Source organism: Ylistrum balloti, unplaced genomic scaffold, assembly GCF_031769215.1.
Source record: "Ylistrum balloti isolate Yb309-2 unplaced genomic scaffold, AGI_CSIRO_Ybal_v1 Utg370744, whole genome shotgun sequence".
NCBI lineage: Eukaryota > Metazoa > Mollusca > Bivalvia > Pectinida > Pectinidae > Ylistrum > Ylistrum balloti.
This window is the reverse complement of record NW_026782438.1, coordinates 299,395-322,740: the sequence shown is the minus strand read 5'-3', so window position 1 is coordinate 322,740 and position 23,346 is coordinate 299,395. Positions and strand designations below refer to the sequence as shown.

The 23,346-nt window shown below is 35.5% G+C and overlaps 1 protein-coding gene across 1 annotated transcript in view; it reads right to left on the bottom strand.

Annotated features, from left to right (window-relative positions):
* Positions 1-23,346, bottom strand: part of LOC132558006 (protein dachsous-like) — an 85,389-nt gene that overhangs the window by 5,725 nt on the left and 56,318 nt on the right. The window contains exons 2-19 of the mRNA XM_060222527.1: positions 15,372-15,555; positions 14,562-14,798; positions 12,015-12,260; positions 11,365-11,534; positions 9,958-11,050; positions 8,653-9,660; positions 8,027-8,266; positions 7,320-7,454; positions 6,815-7,024; positions 5,917-6,280; positions 5,228-5,625; positions 4,577-4,786; positions 3,968-4,179; positions 3,093-3,378; positions 1,607-1,797; positions 1,257-1,352; positions 760-901; positions 232-403 (exon numbers count right to left, since the gene is read on the bottom strand). Of these exons, the coding sequence (XP_060078510.1) occupies positions 232-403; positions 760-901; positions 1,257-1,352; positions 1,607-1,797; positions 3,093-3,378; positions 3,968-4,179; positions 4,577-4,786; positions 5,228-5,625; positions 5,917-6,280; positions 6,815-7,024; positions 7,320-7,454; positions 8,027-8,266; positions 8,653-9,660; positions 9,958-11,050; positions 11,365-11,534; positions 12,015-12,260; positions 14,562-14,798; positions 15,372-15,555 (5,594 nt within the window). The remainder of the gene's footprint in view (positions 1-231; positions 404-759; positions 902-1,256; positions 1,353-1,606; positions 1,798-3,092; positions 3,379-3,967; positions 4,180-4,576; positions 4,787-5,227; positions 5,626-5,916; positions 6,281-6,814; positions 7,025-7,319; positions 7,455-8,026; positions 8,267-8,652; positions 9,661-9,957; positions 11,051-11,364; positions 11,535-12,014; positions 12,261-14,561; positions 14,799-15,371; positions 15,556-23,346) is intronic.

The following is a 23,346-nucleotide window of genomic DNA, read 5'->3' as shown; positions in this document are numbered from 1 at the left end:
GAAGCCTCTAAGCTTCAATACAGTTAGAAATGTATGCCATGTAATGAAATGTATATAATGTAAATTTTTGTTTCAAGAGTTTTGCATGAAGCACTCCTTTTTGTATGTTTTGCTCATCAATGTCTTTACCAAACAGCAGTTGCTCTCCTCAAAAATGATATTGAAAACTTCATGAGCTGGTATAAAAAACAGAGATAAACCTTTACAAATTGTGTTTGTTTATGTACTTACGTGCTACTGGAAGAAGAGAAACGAGGAGCGTTGTTGTTGACTGGTTCTATAATCAAGTGGACGTAAGTAGCTGTTGACCGAGCTAGCTGACCTCTGTCTGTTGCTGTCACTGTAAGCTGCACTGTCGGATGATCAGGATCAAACTGCACTTCCCTGGTGGTCGTTATGGCACCTGTTAATGTAGGCAAGATATGCTGATGACTGCAGGCAAATTAAGAATGTCTTGAAATCATTTTCCTGCTTAAAAACACATGTCAAGCAATAGTAGTAACATAGTTTTTAGTTAAGGAAACAAAGGATTGTTATGAGGAATCATGTTATACTGTTTTAAGATTTTAAATATTTGTTTGAAAATATTTCAATGTCTGAAATGGCATTCTAAAAGTTATATATATATACCTCCCTTTTTGATAATATTATCTATTACCAGAGTAAAGTAAGGTGTCCACCTGGAAACCTGAACAACCTCATAATCTTTAATTTCCTAAAAAGTAACAACTGTAAGAGGACTTGATTCAATTTACTTACCAGTGGTCGGGTTTATTGTAAAGCCAGTGTCTACAGCAGTCTCAATTCCATACACAATCTCGCCGTTCAATCCACTGTCATGATCTGAAGCTGTTACATGTAGTACCAGTGTGTTTGCCATCGTTCTTTCTTTGACAGATTCCTGAAATTATAAACAGCTTTCATGTAGTTATGCTCTATTCACATAAATCAGGGGTATTTTCAAAGGTTTGTAAGCCTTACTGATGATGACTGGACAAAGCCCTTTTACACCTAATTTCCTATGAAATGGACAAGCTTTTGTAAGTATAGTCTATGGTGCTTTATCATTTTCATCACACTCAACTCTCCTAAGTTTCCTTTCCGACATATAAAGTACCTATTTAAGGAGGTACGTTGACGGAAATACTTATAAGATAGAAATATAATGGACTTTCAAACACTGAAGGATGAAATATGTATGATATCATGGGATATACAAGAGTTTTTATGTTCTAGTAATTTGGAACACGTTGTACCTGATAGTTTGATTGAACAAACATTGGTGCATTGTCATTGACGTCCATGATGTACAGATCTCGAACAGTTGTAGCTGTTTTGTTTCCGTCAGTAACCTAGAAACAGAACACAATAAAACTTCATATATTTATAACATCGAAAAGTATAGAAACATGACAAACAAAAGTAATATTTGATTTTCAAAATGTTTTAAGGAAAAAAACATTTCAACATAAGATTTTAAATCCATATACAATTGTATTAAAGAGCTTGAAAATGTTCTACTTCTAGGTATAAAGCGTTGAAAATGAAGAGTGTGCTTATAGTCAGTAAAACATTACTGGAGTTAGATAGATGTATAAAAACCTACCTTCAATGCTACTCTGTAATGGTTTGTTCCCTCATGGTCCACAGGTTTGGCTAGAATGATATCACCTGTAAATTTGTTAATGGCAAAGCGGCCATCTTGATTACCATTGTTGTCGAAATCATAAAGGAGTGGAGGAAAGGTGTCTCGATCATTGGCCGTCACTTTCATAATCTGAGATCCAACAGGTGTTGCTGAAGAAAACAGAAATCATAATGATTTTCAAAAGTTTGTTCAAATATTTGTGTGTCAACAAATAAGTCATGATTTTCGATACCGTAATGCATCCATGTTTTTTTCTTAGGCTGCACACCAATGTACAACATATTGATCCTTACAAAAGACAGTGCACAGTATCAGCATTGTTTGTCAGAAATAGCTGGAGTAATTTAGCATGAAACAGACTCAATCAATACTTCTGGACTTGTGAATCATTTCCATCACAACAAGATGCCGCAAAGCGTGGCATTATCCCCCGCGCACAGGTGTTGGTATGGAACTCAAATATGCTATATATAGCACTGTAATAATTTGAGACTTCACACACTTATGTATCAGTACTTTGCACGTGAAGGTCTATTACAGTGAAAGCACTAGTAGAAAATAATAAACTCACATCTCCTCAACTTCAACATTATAGATATATATATATCGAGATATAATTGAAAATATAGAATCAACACAACAAATGTGTTTCAGTAACATTTTCAGCCATAACAGCTATCTTCAGGCGATACAATTACTATAATGCCTTGGTAACCACAGCATGATGTTATAAACAGCATATGGCAGAAGGGGAGATAATAATTCCATTGCAGTATATCAACATTAATTTGTTAGACACATCGTACCAATCAAATATGTAACACTTTAAGAATTAAGTGGCATTTATCTGATATGTAAACTTATCTGAGTATGTTTCCATGGAAACAGAAAAAAAAATTGATAAGTGAAATGACAGCAATAGCAAAAGGCACAAATAGGGCACCCACTTAATATGTGCAGAAAGTTTTGTGAAGTTGAGTGGAACGGTTTGGAAGTTATAGCCCGGAAAAGCCCCCTTTTGGTGTTTTCTGATTATGTTTCCATGGTAACAAAAAAAGATATAATAAGTGAAATGTCGACAATAGCAAATGGCACAGTTTCGAAGTTATAGCCCGGACAAGCACTTGGACAGACGGATGGACGGGTGTACGGACGGACGGATGGACGGAGCGCAAACGTGTTTCTCAGATGATAAAAAGGTGTCCATTTATAAAATAGCATGTTGAAATAAATCATAATGTTAGTGATACAATCGCTGAATAGGACAGTAACAAAATATTATATAACAATAAAAATAGCAATGTTATAATGATAAAATTGAATAAAAAATTCATACAATGATACAGCTATTGATTTAATGACAATATCAATTATATTATATGAGACAGAATTTCATATAAATAACAATAAACATTACAATAATTGATCCATGATTTCCACGTACTTTCTGTGACATTTTCTTCTCGTGGAGGAGGAAACTTGGGATACTGGTCATTGACATCTACCACATTAATTGTTACAATACAGGTTCCTGTCTTTGTGGACGACAAACCCGTGTCAACAGCTTCAATTTCCAGGCGATACTGTTGGACGATCTCGAAATCAAGTGGGAGGTGGGTAGTTATGTGTCCACTGTTGTCAATAACAAACACAATGTCCTGATCGTTTGTCTGTAGGATACTGTAGGATATCATTCCATTCACCGAGCTGTCTAGATCTGTAGCAATAACCTGTAGGAAAAAGCATCATAGTTGTAGATCTGAAGTAAAATCTCTCACAGAAAGAATGAAATACAGGGGACATTATATCAAATGAGTTACCAAATATCTAGTCATGAAGCGCAAAGTATCATGATGTAACTTATGCAATATTCAATACATGTATTGGCACTTTCATCCGTGGCAGCTGTAAGCAGGGAAAGGATAGATAGTGATCCTCTATAAAGTCACAGACAGTATTAAATCCAGAATATACCTTTTACCATAGGATATTTCTATATAACTACAATAAGATTTGATAGAAATCACGAATCAATCTCTACATGGCAGAAGTCAGTAAGGGGAGGTAACATGATCTGATATTCCAAGACAATGCATCATGTTAATACCTGTAATCTGAAGGCCATTACCAGAAGATGCAGGTAGCTGAAACACTGTGGTCATTAAAGACAGATAATGTTATGTTTGTACCTCAAACACTATTATCATTAAGGGGAGATAATCTTATGTTAGTACCTCAGACACTATTATAATTAAGGGGAGATAATCTTATGTTAGTACCTGAGACACTATTATCATTAAGGGGAGATAACATATGTACCTGTGACACTGTTGTGCCAATTGGAACATCCTCCCTGATAAAGGTGTAGTAAGGGTCCTGAGCAAACTGTGGGGCATTGTCATTGACATCAAGGACAGAGACCTCAACCAAGGCATATCCCGATAGGTCGCCATTCTTCGCCGACACCAACAACTGGATTTTCTCAAAGGTTTCATAATCCAATTTGTCATTGTTCTTAACAGTGATTTCACCTGCTCAACAAAAATATGATCTGGTTATTATCATTAAAGTAAAAAACCCTTTATAAATTCAGCATTGTGAAATAGTTAAATCAAAACATATGCTTTCAGCTATCATCGGGACTGCAAGATTTTGTTGTTACATTAACTCATAAAAGATTCCAAAATCTTACAAAATATTAAATTTCAATAAGACATAATTTACAATCATGCACTTATGTTGAAATAGATAATGAAGAAAATATTCTTAGTTCTAATGTTTAATCTGTTACAATAATTTATAATGAATGTCAACAAACTGTGCAGGTACTCCAAGGAAATAATTGTTTAATTTAAACACATATTTAGACCAACCAGGATCCAGTTTAGAAAATGTTATCTGTAAGCAGTAGTTATTTTCATATCTTACCAGAGCTAGATATTGAGAATATGTTGTCACTGTTTCCTTCCACAAAAGCGTATTGGATGTTACCCTGTAAAGAACCTTCCATAACCTGTGCCAATACCCCGATTACTGAGGTTCCTGGAGCAGAATTTTCTTCAACTTGAGCATAGTAAGTTGGTGAAGTAAATTTAAGATGTGCATGTCTGTCTGTCCCCACCATGATCTGTACAACAGCTGGAACACAAAAGATAATTGTCATACAACTCTTCATTTGCAAATTCACACAAATCAGATTTGACTTTGCATTTTTTCACATGCAAAAAAAATACTATTTCTCTTTTTTCTGGGCTTATCACCCTGCGATCTGCCATGGTTATTTTGAGGCAGGTTCTCCTTGTAGTAGCTGAGGTCAACAAGATACAAGATACCTATTGCATGCCATCAAGAGCAATTGGAGTAAAATGTCTTATGTAAGAACACAACCACATCAGCACTGGTTGTTTTGCTAAGTTTCCCAAGAAAAACAAACCCAACAGGTAAGGAGATTCGAACCACACACCTTGGATCTTTATCTGAGGTTGTGTATGCCAATGCTCTACTGACTCAGCTTTCACAGCCCCTGGACGTTAATATCAAAGATTTATCTTTATATAATAAACCCAGTGGTCTACTTACTAGTGGTTGTTCTGGATGGCAAGCCCAAGTCTTTAGCTATCACATGGAGATAATGATAGCCTTTAGCTTCTGCCTGGAATGCACGAGTGTATATATCACCATTAATGGCATCTATTCTGAAATATCGTAAGGACCGATCTCCAGAGGTCGTACTGAGGCTGTAGTTGATCTGATCAAGGTCAAGGTCGGCAGCTTTCACCCTGACTACAAATGTGCCTGACGGTACACTATAATTTATATTTGCAATATAAGGAACATTCTGGAAGATTGGTGAATTATCATTGACATTGTCCAGTGTAACTTCTATGGTAGCAGTTGTGCTTTTTCTGTTATACTGGCTGTTGTCCTCGGCAACCAACTTGAAGATGTACTTTGACTTTTTCTCATGGTCAAAATGCCTGCAAGAGAGAAGCATGGCCTTTTAAAATGACATATCGGTTGAAATTAACATAAACATTGGCAGGATTTAAAAAGGTTTCTTTTACTCTGTGTTGTTACCATTTCATTAATCCAATTGTCAGGAAAAATCTTGATCAAAAGATGAAACAGAAACCTTCACTTTTACATTTTTAAAATTTTTAGATTGTTCAGAAAGATGAAATGCGATGCAACTGCATCAGAAAAACAATCTGAATCATCTAGTACTTTCTTAAGCTTTGAAAACTTGTAATTATAACAAACAAACTTACCTGGCAGTTGTGATATTTCCTGTCACACTATCAACCTTGAACATGCCATCTGTATCATTACCAAGTGAGTAGGTGATTCGACCATTTCCGTTCTCATCCCGATCACTAGCTGACACTAATCTGACCATTGTTCCAATCTGGACATCCTCACTCAGACGTTTGGTATATTTGTCCTGGATAAATGTTGGTGCATTGTCGTTCTCGTCCAGTACCATGACCTGAATGACCATGGATGCAGTTTTAAATCCACCATCCTGAGCCTGGATAGTCAAGTTGTAAGAGGACCTGTCCTCGCGGTCAAGGTAAGTACAGGACAACTGACCAGTGGTGCGGTCAATGCTGAAGTGATCACCAAGATTACCATCTGAAAACACAAATAAAACAGTATTATAGTTGTGTGATATACCATGATCCATATGCAGTCCAGGCTTCCAAACAAATACAAGAATATAGGCTTTATAAATTGAATCTAGCCTCTTTGTATATCCTCATTGTGGAATGATCTGAGTCAATTTTAGCATGAGCTATCATGACAATGCCTTGGTATCAGAAGAAATACTGATCATTACAACACAATGATACAGATTTATTTTGATTTGGATCACTTTATAAGTATACACTATACTGCCACCTTTTTACAGGAAGGGTTTTTATACAGCTGCTTCACTGTGACCATTTTGAACAGAAGATGGTTACAATGGTTCCATAAAAATGCATACTGATTAATCAGACATTTCCAGATAGCTTGAAAAGGAACAAATATCCCAGAATTCACAATGATTGAAAATGGGGCACAGGGATTAGTGATAAATGGTTACTGGGTGTACCGTATCTAGATAGTTGACTTTATCATATGGCAATTCTGTTTGCCGGTCCCTGCATATCTTACAATATCTACCTAGGATAGTGTAGGAGAGTTCTCCATTCTTGCCCTCATCCAGATCCTGTGCTCTGACAGTATAAAAGGCCACCAAATCGATGTTCTCTGGGATCCTCAGCTCCAGAACACTTTGTTGAAATACTGGTGTATGATCGTTGACATCTGTCACTTTTACAATGACTGTGGCAGTGTCATACAGCACAGGATTGCCATTGTCAAATACAAACGCTGTCAATATAAAACATTTTCTTTACAATGCTGGATTTCATGATTTCATTGCATCGCACATTTTTCTCTATTTTTGTGTGTTTACAATAGGATTTCCATTAATGAGACAATAGAACATGACGGTTGTATTCATTTCACTATTGTATTCAATCCACTTATTTTCAGATTGGAAGCAGTGATTATCATTCTCTACTGATATTTCTTAAAATGCTTTATATGTTTTTATGGGATTTATACCATGCACAAACCTAATATGAACTTCATATTTTGGACATCAGTAATGTCTTTTTTATACCTGTGAATTCATAGGAGCTCTGTTCCTCCCTGTCCAGTATAGAAGTCACTTTAAGAGCACCAGTCTTAGAGTTGATGATGAACTTGCCCCCAGCAGTTCCAGGTGGAAGCATGTAGGTGATTTGCTGGTCATCCCCTGAAAAATAAATATTTTCATATCATAAGTAATGAAATAGATTTCATGATGATACCATACAACTTTCAATTAATAGTTTTGATAATTATTATTGACATAATACAAAAACTCCAGATAAATACAATCAAACTTCATTGAAATATAAAATACAATATTCCTCCCACACTTGACCAGACTAATCTCCCTTTTCTTCAATGTTTTCTTTTGCCACTTCAGACTTCTTATTATCTTCTGTTTCACAGATATAATAAATTACAAGACAGCATCCCTTGCCTTAATCCATCCTTGATACTTTCCCATTCATTTCACGAAAGTCAAATCCACATTTCCATATTCGTCTTTAATTCTGCTCTAGTCTCATTTGTGTGCCAATCAATTCTCTCATTTTCAAATAAAACCCAGTGCAACTATATACTTATTCCCCTTTCCAACCTCTGTTTTTATTAACTTCGAAAAAAACATAATTTTGTTTCAGTTTCCATGAATCAATATACCATTTATTTCTTGCAAATGCAAAACAAATCTATAACCCTATCCATCATCTTGTAACCTTCAAATCACCGCATACACACCTATATCAACATCCGTAGCTGTCAAAGCGATGAGGAAATCATCTTGGCTGTTGTTTTCTGTGACTTCAACATTGTACACTCTCTTTAAGAATGTGGGAGGGTTGTCATTCACGTTGTCTACCACAATACTGAATTCCAGGTATGACATATGCTGAGGCATGCCACGATCTGTTGCACTTATGTTCAGGGTATAACTGCCTGTTGTTTCTCTGTCTAGCTCATGACTGATTGACAATATCCCTGCAGAATACATTTGATTTAAAACATAAATGGCAATCATGCTTTAATAATCTTGAGTTACCTCCCTTTAGCCGTTCAAAATTTTCATTAGAAACCCTTTTTTCCCCCCCACTAAGATGCTTCAGGGTATACTTTGAAGGATGAATTCTTTCTCTAAACGGTACAAAAGGTTTTCTAACAATTACCAAAGTTATTTGCTGATCGTACAAAAAACTTGTCACTTTACTATGAATGATATTGTTATTTTGGGAATTGCAATATGATCATTACCAAGAAAAAGGATTTCAACATCATGAAGGTAGTGTTTTCTCTTTAACTGGATCATCTCTTTCCACTCAAGTCCTAACACCAAAGTTGGTGACAAACATTATCATCAGTACACTTACCAGTGTGAGAGTCCAGAGCAAACTTGGAGCCATCATTTCCTGCAACAATCTTATATGAAACTACACCATTTCCACTGTTGTCAACATTGTCGTCCAAATCTACTGCAAAAAGTTTAACAACGGCATCACCTACTGGTATATTCTCTAACACATGTAACGGTGAGTAGCTCTTGAACAAAGGCGTATTGTCATTCTCATCTTCAATGGTGATGACCACTACAACAGTTGACTGAAGTCGGTCAGCAGGATAAGGAGATTTATCCTCCGCACGTACCAACAGTGTTACAGTCTTTGTCTGTTCGTAATCAATCACAGATTTGATTCTCAATGTACCTGTATTGGCATCTAAACTGAAAAAGTCTAGTTGTGGTTCTTGACTCTCAATTGAATAGGTTATGGAGCCATTCACACCAGAATCCCGATCTGTTGCTGAGAAAATATACACAATCTGTCCAACTTGTTGGTTTTCAGGTTTTGTCAACATGACTGGGTCTCTCTCAAACAACGGTGGATTATCGTTCTCGTCTAGAACATTGATATTAACCTTGATGGTGCTTGTTTGGGGGAAAACAAGACTCTGGTCAATGGCATGGACGCCAATGGTGTGCCATGACGATACTTCATAATCAATGTCTCTAATGCAGTATATGTCACCATTGGTATGGTTCACTGAAAATAGACTGAAATCATTTCCAGCAAATATGAAGTAAGAAACTTTAGAATTGTCAGTTTGGTGAAGCTTGACTCTGCCGACAATGGAACCAACTGGAGTGTTTTCAACCACACCTATAGTCATGTTTATATCCTCGTTGATGTAGCCCTCGTTTACGTCATTCAGGACGCTAATGGTGATGGTAGCAGATGAGGATTTCTGTGGTGTTCCATAATCTACAGCCACAACAACCACATGATATTTGATGCTTTTTTCGTAATCCAACACTTCCGCAGTTGTTAACCATCCTGACTTGGGATCCAGTTCAAAATGTGCCAAAGATAAAGCATCTGTTCCTTCAAAGACAAAAGAATCAAGATTCAGAATTTTTCAGAAAAGGGAGAAGTAGAATTTTAAAAAAATCATTTTCCTCCATTTTCTTTATGTAACTTTTATTTTGGAAGTAAAAATAAGATTGAAGATCTATTTTTATCAATTCAGACTTAAATATACATTCAAAGCTTATTGGAATTTAGGAATTTCCAAAACTGATTTACAAGCAATTCTGTTCTTTTTCATACACATATTTACAAATTGCCAATATTGATATCAGATTTCATAAATGATCTGAAAAAATAGAAGTTGATAGTCACCTTGTTCATCGAAAAAATATGAAACTGTGCCATTCTCTTCACTGTCTGGATCAATGGCATTAACCTGGATAACATTTGTGCCCTTAGCCTGGTTCTCCATCACTGTCCCTCTGTTCTCTGAGGTAAATTGGGGAGTATTGTCATTGATGTCAAGTAAGACAATTTTAACTACTGTGGTATCAGTGTGAGATGGAACACCAAAATCTCGAACTGACACATTCATGGTGTATGTGGCCTTGACCTCTCTGTCAATAGCCATTGATGTGCTGATTTCACCATTGTAAGTATTGATGATAAATTCAGTCTGGGGAACAACAAAGGAGTACTCCAATTTGGCATTGTCTGCAATGTCCCTATCTGTTGCAGTTACTGATCCAACAACTGTTCTGGATGCAACATCCTCAGACACAGGGAAGATGTACAAATTGTCAGAGAATTCAGGGAAGTTGTCGTTGGCGTCTGTGACTAGAATAAGGACGGTGGCTGTGGCAGAGAGCTGTGTTGGCTTTCCATTATCCTTAGCAATGACAAACAGCTGGTACAGATGTTGCACTTCACGATCCAATGGCATTTTCAAATACATGTGACCGTTGTTGGGCCAGATCCCGAACAGGTCACTCACTTCCTGAAGTGTGTATGTTATCTGATCCATGTCAAGGTCACTTGCCTGCACTTCCAAGAATGTTGAACTCAGCGACAAATCTTCAGCAACATTTACTTCATAGAAGGTCTTCAAAAACGTTGGGGGATTATCATTCTTATTGGTGACAAACACATTCAGGGTCGTATTGGTGCTTAGTGGTGGGATACCCATATCACGTGCCTGGATGACCAGAGTGTAAGATTTTATATCTTCATAATCCAGTGACTTTTGAAGCCGAATGTCTCCACTGACTGGGTCAATGACAAACGTTGAGTCTCTGTTCTCTACAAGACTGTATCGCACTGTGCCATTCACACCGCCATCACTGTCAGTAGCAATGACCTTGTAGAGGACCTCGGCCATGTCCTCGTCCTCCCAAACATGGATATTGACATCTTGGGTGTAGAACTGTGGGGCGTTGTCATTGATATCCTCTACTGATATATTCACCTGTAAAAATTAAACATACCGGTGATTATGACGTCTAAGTATGTTACAAACTTCTTTAATGCATTTGATGAAAAGTTACCAGCTTTATCTGTATAAAATAGTTTCTATGACAATATTGCACCTTACTATCATAACTTCTGCAAGTATGTTGTTAATACATTATGACTGAATTACATGTTAATAAATCTCACACAGAGGCAAAGTTACCGATAGTATTTTCTAGGATAATGTATGGACATTTAGGTAAGAATTACTATTGCAAAAAATAAACCAAAAAACCCTAGCATTTCAACATTTCTTAACAAAATACCGACCTGAGTTTTTCCAAAAACAGGTGGGCTATCAGTCTCTGCCATGACAGTGATGAGGAAACTTGTTGTCTGTTCATGGTCCAGTCTGTCATCATTGGTGAAGATTTTACCAGAGAGTCGGTCGATGTAGAAGTGGTTGTCTACATCACCCGAGGTAATGGAGTAATGGATAGCTACAAAGAGCATGAATGTCTATGTTATAGTTGATGTATAGAAACTTGTTGTTTACATTAAATCACAACTCAAAATATTCCAGAAATATAATGAAGATTCCTACTCTAAATAGTAACTGGATATTAGCTTTTAAAAACATAATTTTAAAACAATTTACACCAATTTCATTCTTCTTTTTTTGGCCTAAATAGGTTTGTCACCATTAGGGATGGAAGAGGAGCGACTGTCTTAAGAATTTGAAGTGATCAATTCAATTCTATTTCTCCTATGTCAATTGATCACTTAAGTTTATTTATTTATGACATCAGGGAACTATTGATTTCCAGTCAAATGTTTGAAACTCTTTTGATTACGCTTATCCTTAACAAATTTAATCTAAAATTCCTACCAATCATTTCTAGCAATCAAACCACTGTAACCTATCTTACAGAGGATTTCCTAGTATTTTATTTGGCGTCTCTGATGACCTGTATTCTCACCTTGTCCATTGCTTGGAGTAACTATGGCCAACACTTGCCCCACCAATGTTGACTGGGCAGCTTTTTCCGGCACGGAAAAGCTGTAGGTTGCACGCTCAAACGAGGGGCGTGGGGAACCATTTCCCATAACACTGATATGAACCGTGGCAGCCAGGAGAGAAGCAAGACCACCTCCATCATACGCTTCAACTTCCACGACGTAGACTTTTTCCTCCAGCGGTAGACTGGCCGACAGTGAGATCAGACCTGTCACAGAAACAGAATCATGTAATCAAGGTATCAAATACCAGACAGTATATCATTAATAGTTAACAATGGAAAGCATGCTAATTGGCTATAAATTTGACTCTTGACACATAAATCGGTTCATTATTGATAACCATGTTTCCTATATTAAGTCAAAAAGGATTATAGTTTTCAGGAAAATTGAAATGAAAGTGAATAGAAGAAAAATTATCTGTTGATATCAATTAGAAATTTTGACAGGAAAATGGATGTTTTTGCAGCAGTGTTACCGATAATGTGTATAAGAAATTGCCCTGCTGATCTACACTGGTAAGGAAAATATACAATCTATGATACTAGATATCTGTTGTTCATTATCAGTTATATTCAAAGCTACCTAATCTCTTTTCTTTACATGATCGAGTTAATAACCTTACTTTGACCTTGACAATGTAAACTTCCTTATTCTTTTCATAAGATACTGTACCCTTTCCATCTATTACAAACACAGATTTGACCTTGAAATAGTGCCTTCCCCAACACCCCAAAGCATACATTCAATGACCTTGAGAAACCCTTAAAACAGTATCTGTATATGTTCATCCCATACAGCTAAACCATACATGTCAGCTTCAACAATTAGCCAGGGGTTAGTTGACATGTATCAGCCAGCTGTGGGGGATATACAATAACTCCACACTCATCCATGTACTGTCTCCTCCCTTCGTTCCTGTTACCTGACCTTACTGTCTATGACCTTGAGAGATATAATCTACATGGATGCCTCATGATTACACGACATTATGACACCATCTTTTTTCGCTTGAAATGTGTGACATGCCTGTATAACAGACAGTATGGATTATCGGTTGTGGCCACCTTCCAAATTTTGTAATCCAGCTGAGACAGACAGAAACAGAGGGATAACTTGGCAGAAGATTGACAGACCAAACCATCTAACAGGATCCCTATGTAGATATTGTACATGTATCCTATAATGTGTCAGCCATTGTTTTGGAGAAAATAGAGTTATCTATCTCATTAAAAATCAACATCTGTAAATAAATCAAAGTTACTAATCAGATTTACTTCCCCTAGTTTAATACCAAATATATACAGATAGTATTTGAACTTTGATGAAAGGTTGGAATTACACTGAAATTAGTTTGAAATGTTTATCTATGTAAAAGTAAGATTTGTGTCACAAAGTAATTTCTCCTAAGTATCACCTGGACAATGTATCTGGACACTGTCAATGTCGAGGGAGACCAAGTATTGTACACAGATTCCTTGTCAACAAGTTTAAATAGTCTATCCTATAGCTTCCTTATCAGTCATCTTTACCTGTAAACGATTTTCAATATTAATCTAGAAATCATTCAGTATTGCTGTAACAGCCATAACCTTGTCCAATAGTAATCCATCTTAATCCTGATTTAGCAGATTGCGGAACACCTGGACGAGTTCAATATCTACATAGCTGGCCAAATAACTTCACCTAAGTTATCAGACAGAGGTTTGGAAACCTTTCCTTCCTGATCCATCTGAATTGGTCTAATCCTCTCAATGACTGTTAATCCCATTATGATTAAATTGGGTGTGCCATTGTATTGGTCAGTTTTCAGGTAACAAGAGCCAGTGACAGGTGAATGGTTATGGTCAATGTTACATGTAAACTGACCAACTCAAGTGGTCTGCATCTTACATAAAAAAAGTGACACCTCTATATACCACACTGATCAAGATCTGTTTTACTTGTAAACCCAGAAGTCAAGGCTGATTTTGATTTTTTTCTTCTATGTTTGTTGTTATAAGCAAACTTGGCTATTAGCAAAGGTCATCTGAATTGGAAAAAAAATATTCGGATATACACAACACAGAAAAGCAGCCTTCATAGGCAAGTGGTCCTTTTGGAGGTTCAAGTAATATGATATGTATTTTGCTAGGATCAGTATCTAATGGCTTTTATAGACAGGTAATTAAAAATATATAAAGGTGGCCTTATAGACAGGTGTTTGTTACACACAGGTTACCTATATAAAAAGGTATTCATATACAGGTGACCTTTATAGACAGGTATTTGGTATAAAGTGTTGACCTTTATAGACAGGTATTTGTTATATACAGGTTACCTTTATATGTGGATATTTGTTATATAAAATTGGCCTTCATAGACAGGTAATTGTTAAGGTAGCCTTTAAGGCCAGTCTGACTGCTGTCTGATTTTTCGGATAAGATATATTACCTTAAAAAGTTTTGCCTAAAACTTTCCTCAATATTTGAAGATTTTTGCCATTTTTTAAAATCACCCGAAATACTCACCACTCTGAGCATTAATGGTGAAAGCTCCACCCTGTGAACCAGAAATGATGCGATAGAACACGCGACCATAGTTGCCACTGTCAATGTCATGCGCCACCACTGTCACTATGTCCTTGCTGGGATTGGTGGCCTCAATGAAGTCGAGATTCTGACTGTAGTTACGTGGGTAAAACTCAGGACGATTGTCATTGATGTCCGTAACTGTTATCTGAACTCTGGTGTCTCCTGTCAAACCACCTGTAAGTAGACAAAGTAAACTCTCTGATTGATAAACTTATCTAGTATTGATGAACTGTTGTTTTTATCTTTGTTTTAAATCTAAAATGTTTGGAAGTGAAATAAATCAGTCAACATCTTGAAATATAAAAAGTTTTCCTAAGGCATCTCGGTGAATAACTGAAGCATTTCATCACTATAACTAGGGGCTTGCGTCCTTAAGTGGACATGAAAAGATTTGGTCTTCAACATGGGATTTCTGTGGGTACGTTCAGTTTCAGTCTCTCCCAAATTAACATCCCCCTCCTCCATCCTCCTGCACGCTACGATCCACACAAACAAAAGGAAATAACTCATTTATGTAATTTGTTGTTAAACAAATAAATTCTAATCTAACTGTATTTGCTTCATATACATTAATCTGAATTTTCCATCTGGGTCAGTTTTAAGACATGGTATCAAATTATAAAACAATAATCTTTTTCCATTGTATGCCTGCTTGATCTAATTTAATCTGTAAGAAGAAATCAATCTTTCTGTCAGAGAACTATCTCAGAAACAAAGGATAGGAATATAATGATGATCGATGTGTACCATTATCAACAGCGAAAACTTGGAAGGTGTAGCTATGTTGAGTTTCGTAGTCCAAGGGATGCTTAATACAGATTTCACCAGAGGAAATGCCCAGGGTGAATTTGTCACTGGTCTGGAGGGAGGAGTTGGACAGCTGATACGTCAACTGGGTGTTCCCGTTACAGTCTGGATCATCTGCCGACACCTGTAACATAACAACAAAGATGAAATATTAGTTACCGTAGCAATAGAGACAAACTTTTCAGTTACCACTGCTAGAAGAACTTCACTTTTAGACAAATTACAGTTTAAACATTCATTGTGTTCTCATCAAAGATATTCTTCACTGAAGAGCAAAGTAATTTTTGCCATTTAGGGTTCTTGAAGAATTATCTAAAAAAAAGTTCACTATTGCATGTGGTGAGAGGAACAGCATTAACACAAACGATGGACTGGTGACACTAAAATAACATTACTAATTACATATTGATGTGGTTTCAGAGATTACAATGTTCACAGAAATTCCTAAATGACGTAAATGATGGGGTGTTAAGTGAAGGTTCAACATTTTTTATTTGGCTAGAAGGTTAAACAATGGTAAACAGGAGCTGAAGTTTACACACCTGTCTACACATCTGTATATCAGTGTTAATATAAATCATATATCTACTAGTACGTAATAGTAAGTGACATAGGTAATACTAATTAGTAAGACCAAGTGAATGGTTTGGATGTTTATATACCCCTTGATAACTATATCACTAAGTTTAGGTATACCAGCTTCCCTAACTCTTTCCATGACAACCACTATCATTCTGTACAGCACCACCATCACCACATGTGGGGTGTACATTGGCTTCATTCCCCTCCACACTTACAGATGTCAGGTATGTGTCAGGGATGAACTTTAAACAGCTGTCCCTGACACAATTGGCTCTAAGATAATCTCTGCCATCCATTATCTATCATTACCGATGTTTATCATAGCCAAGTTTATCAACATTGCTCTTCTAAGAAAGCTTTCATCACTGACACCATTCACATCATGACCTCTCTAGTGATCAGTACTGATTATTTTTTGTAAATTTTATCCTCTGATCAGTAGAAGAATCAATTGCACTGTTACAAACATTTTAAATCCATATCATATTCTTTCTGACTTCAATAAAAAAAAAAAATTTCAGACATGAAAAAGTTTCAAAAGTTTCAATCATCGTCATTAGTTTTCATCACTAAAGTCATCATCATTATCCCCTTCTTCATCTGTATGCAGCACCAGCAGCGACAACACATCCATTAGCTGTTTCATTGGTTATCACTACCAATGCCGTGAAAGTGTTATTTTGGCACCAGAGCTCATTACTGATAAGGAAAGCACTGATGAGGGAACTGATGGTATCTTAAACGGAACACCTTATAGAAAATACCTAAGTACTTCAGGTTCCAACATCAACACTAACATTCAAAAGGTGTGAACCATAAGGAGTTTCGGCAGTAAGCCAATCACTAATCAGTAATTAAAGATTGTAGTAATTTGATTGGCTAATGGTTAAATCAATATTTCTATCACTTATCTTCATCACATATTGATAAACAGCTGCCTTCTTATGCAGAAAATGAACAATAACATTCTAAACACAGATCAATTATTGAACTGCTTTTTCTTGTGTACAAAAGAATGCCTGATTTCATCTATGAGTGTTTTCCTTTGTAATAAAACATAAAATTTACCTTTACATATAATGACTGATGTCCTTATCACAAATTACCTAACATATGATGGATTGTTAATGTCTTTAAAGTATTTCATGAATGTAATAACAGCATCTGTTTTCCACATAAAGTCTGATTTATATAGATTTTTTATATATCATCATAACGCAAATGCAAATGAATTTTCGCTAAATAATTTAAGAAAAAATCTCTTGCTAGGTCCATACATGTACAGCTACTTTGCATTGTAAAAAGAAACTTCTAAAAATGAAGACATTTTTTCTGTAGTGATATACAGACAAGAATTAAAGTCTTTCTCAGTTTATTTATTTTAAAAGTGATCTCTTCTTTGTCTGAAACCTGTTGAACTTGTACCTTGATCATGATCAACCAACATCAAACGAAATCCTTCTCTTGTAACTTGGACTTTGCTTATAGTAATGGTGGGGTAGAGAACAAGCTGGGGGCCTTTCAAACATAATTAACCTTATTAATTTCTTCATACACGTACAAACAGAGACTTCTTATACAGAAGGACCCCACAGAAGACACTCTGGGAGTAACTTCTGACATTGAACTTGAGCCTATCATTAAACCTTTATCATTACAAATAACCATTCACTTATTCCTATATTAAGTGTCATCAACCCCATACTCACGAAACTTTCCCGTTACAGATTTAACTTATGGGGCTAAGTAGAGACAAGCACGAGCAAAAATGTTCATTGTTTCACCTAGAGGAATTCTTTTTATCCAAGTACTTCCTAACTTGGCAGACATTTTTGTCACTCACAGATATACATTACATGCAAAAACGTCATTATGGTATTCATTAGCTAAGAAATAACATGCTAATAGGGCGTGTGTCTGAATTGACAAATGATCTGATAAGATCATGGCGATTCGTCTTTGAGAAGGGCTTGCATTTTAAAATGTCACTGTTTATTGTCTCATTGTCATACAGTCATACCACTAATGTCTATTGCTTTTAACCTCAACAATTTTTTAGTTTACATCTTGAGCTGTCTACAATGCAAATTGGTACCATGGAGTACAAGGATGGCTTCTAAGTCTGTGACTCAACACACTTGTTTTATAGGTACATAAACTACAAGCATGTACTGTAAATGGTTCGGAGACCTAAAAAACAAGTCTGCTGAAATAGGTTTATCAGCAATTAGAAAATAAGTGTTTTAAAATAAATTATAAATTCAAGGTCCCTTGATGTTTTATCAGTAAAACCACCATTCTGCACCATAGCTTTGCAATTACCTGTACATATACCTATGTTAGTAATATACAGCATGATGATCAGTTGATACACGTGTGCAACTGGTTTTACATACTCTATAATTCTACCTTGATGATAAGAATTTGAATAAATTGTTGCAATTTCTACACAACAGACGTTACTGTTCTACACAACAGGAGAATGTTTTGATATAAACCTATGAAGTATTTTTCAAATTTATTAGCCAATTTTTGAGAGAGAATGCAAACATGTCACGATCACAGTGCATGCCTTTGAAATCAGGATCACAATACAGTGTCAAAAAAATAAAAATCATTCTTCTTATATAACACTGATGACTTAAACATTAATACTTGAAGTCTTTCCCACCACGAGCACAGATGTTGTACGTAAAAATATTTGATAATATCCTCTAACTTAGCTGCTACACGATATGTTATTAAGTAATTCTATTAAACATCACACACCTTTCACTACTAATCTTGTTACACTATAAACATCCCAACATAACGATTAGAAATCTTGATAAAACAACAAAACCCTGGGAATTCTTAACTCGTATAACAAGATAACACTTGTAGATTATCTTTGTAGCTTTCTTATCTCCCTTTCATGGAACTCTCCTGAGATATTAAGTACTAGCAGCTATATCATAATGTATAAAACAGTTACATGGAAAGCTTTGATGCCATCAATCCTCATCCAGCTTATCAATATCAACGATCATCTTGACTGCACATTATATTAAATCTGTCACAGACATTTGCTGCACTTAAATACATATGTGAATTTTCTATCATTGGGAAAATGAATATCTATTTTTTTTTTGGGAGAGGAACTTAAGTTTAGAAAAAGACAGCCAAATGCACTCTCTGTAAGTTTAATGTTCTGGGTAATTGCTATATTTTACAAACCCAGCTAAGTAATTCTGAAATCAACCTTTTGGCAATTATTGCTACAAATTATTGCACTGCTGCCACTGTGACTTTATATCTGTAAGATCATGAGATACTATGTACTGGGATCCTCATCATTAATTTTGTACTGTACTGATAAACGCTTGTACGGTTCACAATTACCCAGCGGCCTCACTTCCTTAATTTGCTGCATGTTAAGTTCAAAACAAGACCTTTTCCCTCTCTTTGCAGGTTTTCTAGTTAAAACGTGACTACATTCTCCTTTCTGTAGTCTGGATAATTTGTGTGAAAATGTGCAAACTGGCATTTAATTTGGTTGATCTGTTGCCCATTCTAGAGTGAAGGGATCCTATAATCACTTAGCTATTGAAGTTCTATTTGGTGCAAGATCTCACCCAACCAGGCAGAAAATGTGCTTGTGTTTTTCAAATTTATACATCAATACATAATCAAGTCCAGCCAAGAAGGAGTATTTGAACCAATTAATGCTAAACCACACATACTTGGTCTGGCACTACCATTCAGATTACAGGTTAATTCACCAAGTTTAGATAGGGAGGCAACATTCATTGAAGTCAGGCACTGAAATCGTTGTTATTTACGTACACCCGACCAACTTTGTAGAACCAATGAGAACCTTCACTAAACAAAAACCAAAAAAAAACTGAAAAACCACAGATTTAGGAAATCCCAATAGAAACTACTGTTTATAAAAGATATGAATGAATTGACCCCTCAAAACACTTTATTGAACAGATAATTTAGAAAAAAAACTGCAACAACCAATACCAAGTACAACTCCGATTTCTTTAATGATTCAGCGGAAACTATTAAAGTTTTATCATGGTATCAAATTGGCTAGTTAGCTGGAATTAATTACATAAGAGTAACAACACAAGTAGATTTGGTAGACATACACCACATGTGTTTCACATCAAATCCATTTAAGATTTCAGGAGCCTGCTTCTAGATCGAGAAATGTCAACAGAGCCCCATCTAGTGTGTGATGATAGAGGCAGTAAGAGGTTAGCTCTATAAATTTCTCGTTACAGTATCACATGACATCAGCTGCTGGGACGGCATTTCTGGTATTTTTTCTGCCAAGTAAATATAGTGAGGTGCAAGAAATTGCTCATGTCAGCCATGACAATGTGTATGGACCATTCTGTGGAATCGCAATGGGATTACAATTTCATGAATGTAACCCTGAAATATTTGACAAATTGATGCTGAAATGTGTGAAATTCCAGATAATAAAACAATATGTATGAACTTGGAATCCCTCCATTTTAACAAACCACTAAAATAACACAACATCACAGGCACCACCAATCACCTCTACACATGATCAGAGCCAGTGAAATGAAGTCACACAAAAGAAGCATTTTCTGTCTACACTTTTGATATAAAAGTAAATATATTTCACAGCATTTATACTTTTTCAGGAAAACAGAAAACATCTTTCAGGGGTGCCTTTCCGGGACTTTAAACACACTTTAATATATTGATGGGATTATCAAGCCATAAATAGTCAGAATCTTAGAAATTAATCTAGATAGAATTTTGAACAAATGTGTTCTGTCTTTAATAATGTGGTTTTAACAAACTGCAAGATCATTATCAATTCACATACGAATAATACAATATTACTAAAAATTTGCAGCTACATACATATATTCACCTTGAATCAAAGGGAGATAATTTTACTTATCTCCAATGACAAGCTCTGCGTGTAGAAACCTGAGTAACACCTCCACAAAAGCTACAATAGACTTCACATGTCACAACAGTATGCATTTATTAAAGTAAAATAATTAATGTAAAGTCACACCTTTGGAAAAACACACTGTACCTTCATCTCAAGTATCATAAAAATTTAACAAAATTTCTGAATGACAAAACAAAAATTGTCCAAAGAGAACATCAGTACGAGATTCCCTACTACACTACTACTACCCAAAACCAAAAAATTCCCCAAAATGCAAGTCACTCGGGTCATCTTTAAACATAATATTATTCTTTATTATATTTTTTTTGTTTAAAAGGAATTCTTAATGATCTACAACTGCAATAAATTAACAAAGAACCTGGAGAGTATTAACAAATTAAAACCATTAATTCCTAGACCTGTCATGATTGTGCAGAAACTGAATCAGATAATGCTATAATAAACTTGTTAATCCAACTCACACTTGTCCGTGTATGTTCTTCAACTTGCCATTTGATGGCTTTCCTGCTTTTTGAAAAGTCAGCATTACGCAGCATATTTCCGAAATATTTCCAATTTTTTATTATCTCAATTTATGGTCCAAGTTTATATTACTTGTCTTACAATTATTTCACTTCTTTAAATTTCCAGATTCAAGACCAATATGACATTACATGATAGAAACTTAATCATACCTCTGTGAAATAATTTAAAGTACCATCATTACGTCCAGAATCCTTAAACTGACACGCAGTTAAGTTATACGTTATATTGATTCCTTCTGCTGACGTTTAAATACAATAACAATGACCTAGTTTGTTATTTCATGAACAATGTGACCTTGAAAACGTTCTATTATTCTTCAAATAATTTCTTTATAGTTTATCTAAAGGACAATGTCACTTAATAGGCCATAACCTAATTTTCTCATCACCATTCACATATATGACAAGTCAAAAGCATAGGTACACAAAGGATAGAATTGATTTCGGGCTCATATTACAGAGTATTAGTATCAAATCAGGGCAGCTTGTGGAAACCTTAAATGTCAAGATTATAAAGAGTATCAAATAGAGGTTTGTAACATTACCGTTAGAAATAAAATGAGACTTTTTACCTACATTATTCTCCATTGTATCCAACATAGTTTTCAATGCTGGTCTGTTTATTTTTAGAAAAACAATTTCTCAAAAGACTTTGTTTAAGGTCACAATAATAAAGGGAGACAAACGTTTGTGTTTGAAATTCTTGACATGATATACAATTTTTCTTTAAGTGTTGATAGAAAGATTAATGTTAAAATATTCAGAGTAACAGTGAAATCCAATGTGGCATTAATTGACATTACAAAGACAACCAGATGTAATTTAGCTCCTCCTGTCATTCTAAGAAAGAAGCTGAAACTCTTTTTCACTCACTTTTTCCCACATAAATCATGTGAATTAATTATAGTGCAGACAAATAACTGCGCAAGTATGTCTTCTCGTTTACATTTCCATCTAAATTCCACTCAAATTTACTCTTAAGCAATCAATTTCTATCACAATTACAGCAACAGATAATTAAAATACGACGATCAGGGTTACACTTCCTGATGGACTGACTGATTGACAAGTGAAGTCCCACCCCTTGACACATTTCAGACTTAAATTGTCAGATACATTCCTGCGTTCTGTACAATCAACACATAGATTTATTCCATTCGTCACCCAATCAGTCTTTCCTTGATGAGAATTTCTTCAGAAAATGAACCTCTTGAGAGATATAACTACCTGTTTTCAAAGTACACCTGTCAACAACAGACTAATTAACTGAAGTTTACAGGTATGCTAACATACTTGCTTAACACCTTTAATTTTGTTTATCACACCCATGTCTAATTGCCAATTTCAAGTAATTAAGTTTTTCAAAATTAATCATTTTGACTATAGTTAATTAAAAAAAGCCTCCATTATTTTTCTCCATACTGTGTCAGATCCCCTGAAGGAGATATTGAATAAAATTTCTTCAACAAAACTGGTTCTTACTAGAAACAAAATACTTGATTCCATCAACAAAGAAACTATTTTTCTGATGTCTTCACCTACATAATCCCAGCTTCAGGTGTGTAATAAACTATATTGAACAGCTCGAGCAGTGGGCTATAGATTAAACTTCCAGGTAGACAACAACCTGTATTTCGGGCACTTCTACCTGTGTAAACCTTACCTATATTGATCTCTAATCAATACACAACCTTACAGTTCCAATATACCTATTAATGCATTAACATGCACGTGTCGTTTACAGTAAGAAACGAAAACATTCTCACATGGACAAAACCCAATACCCTGAAACTTTAGATCAATATTTGACCACCGGACTACTTCAAGCACCCATTATAACCTAAATTCTCCTAAACAAAAA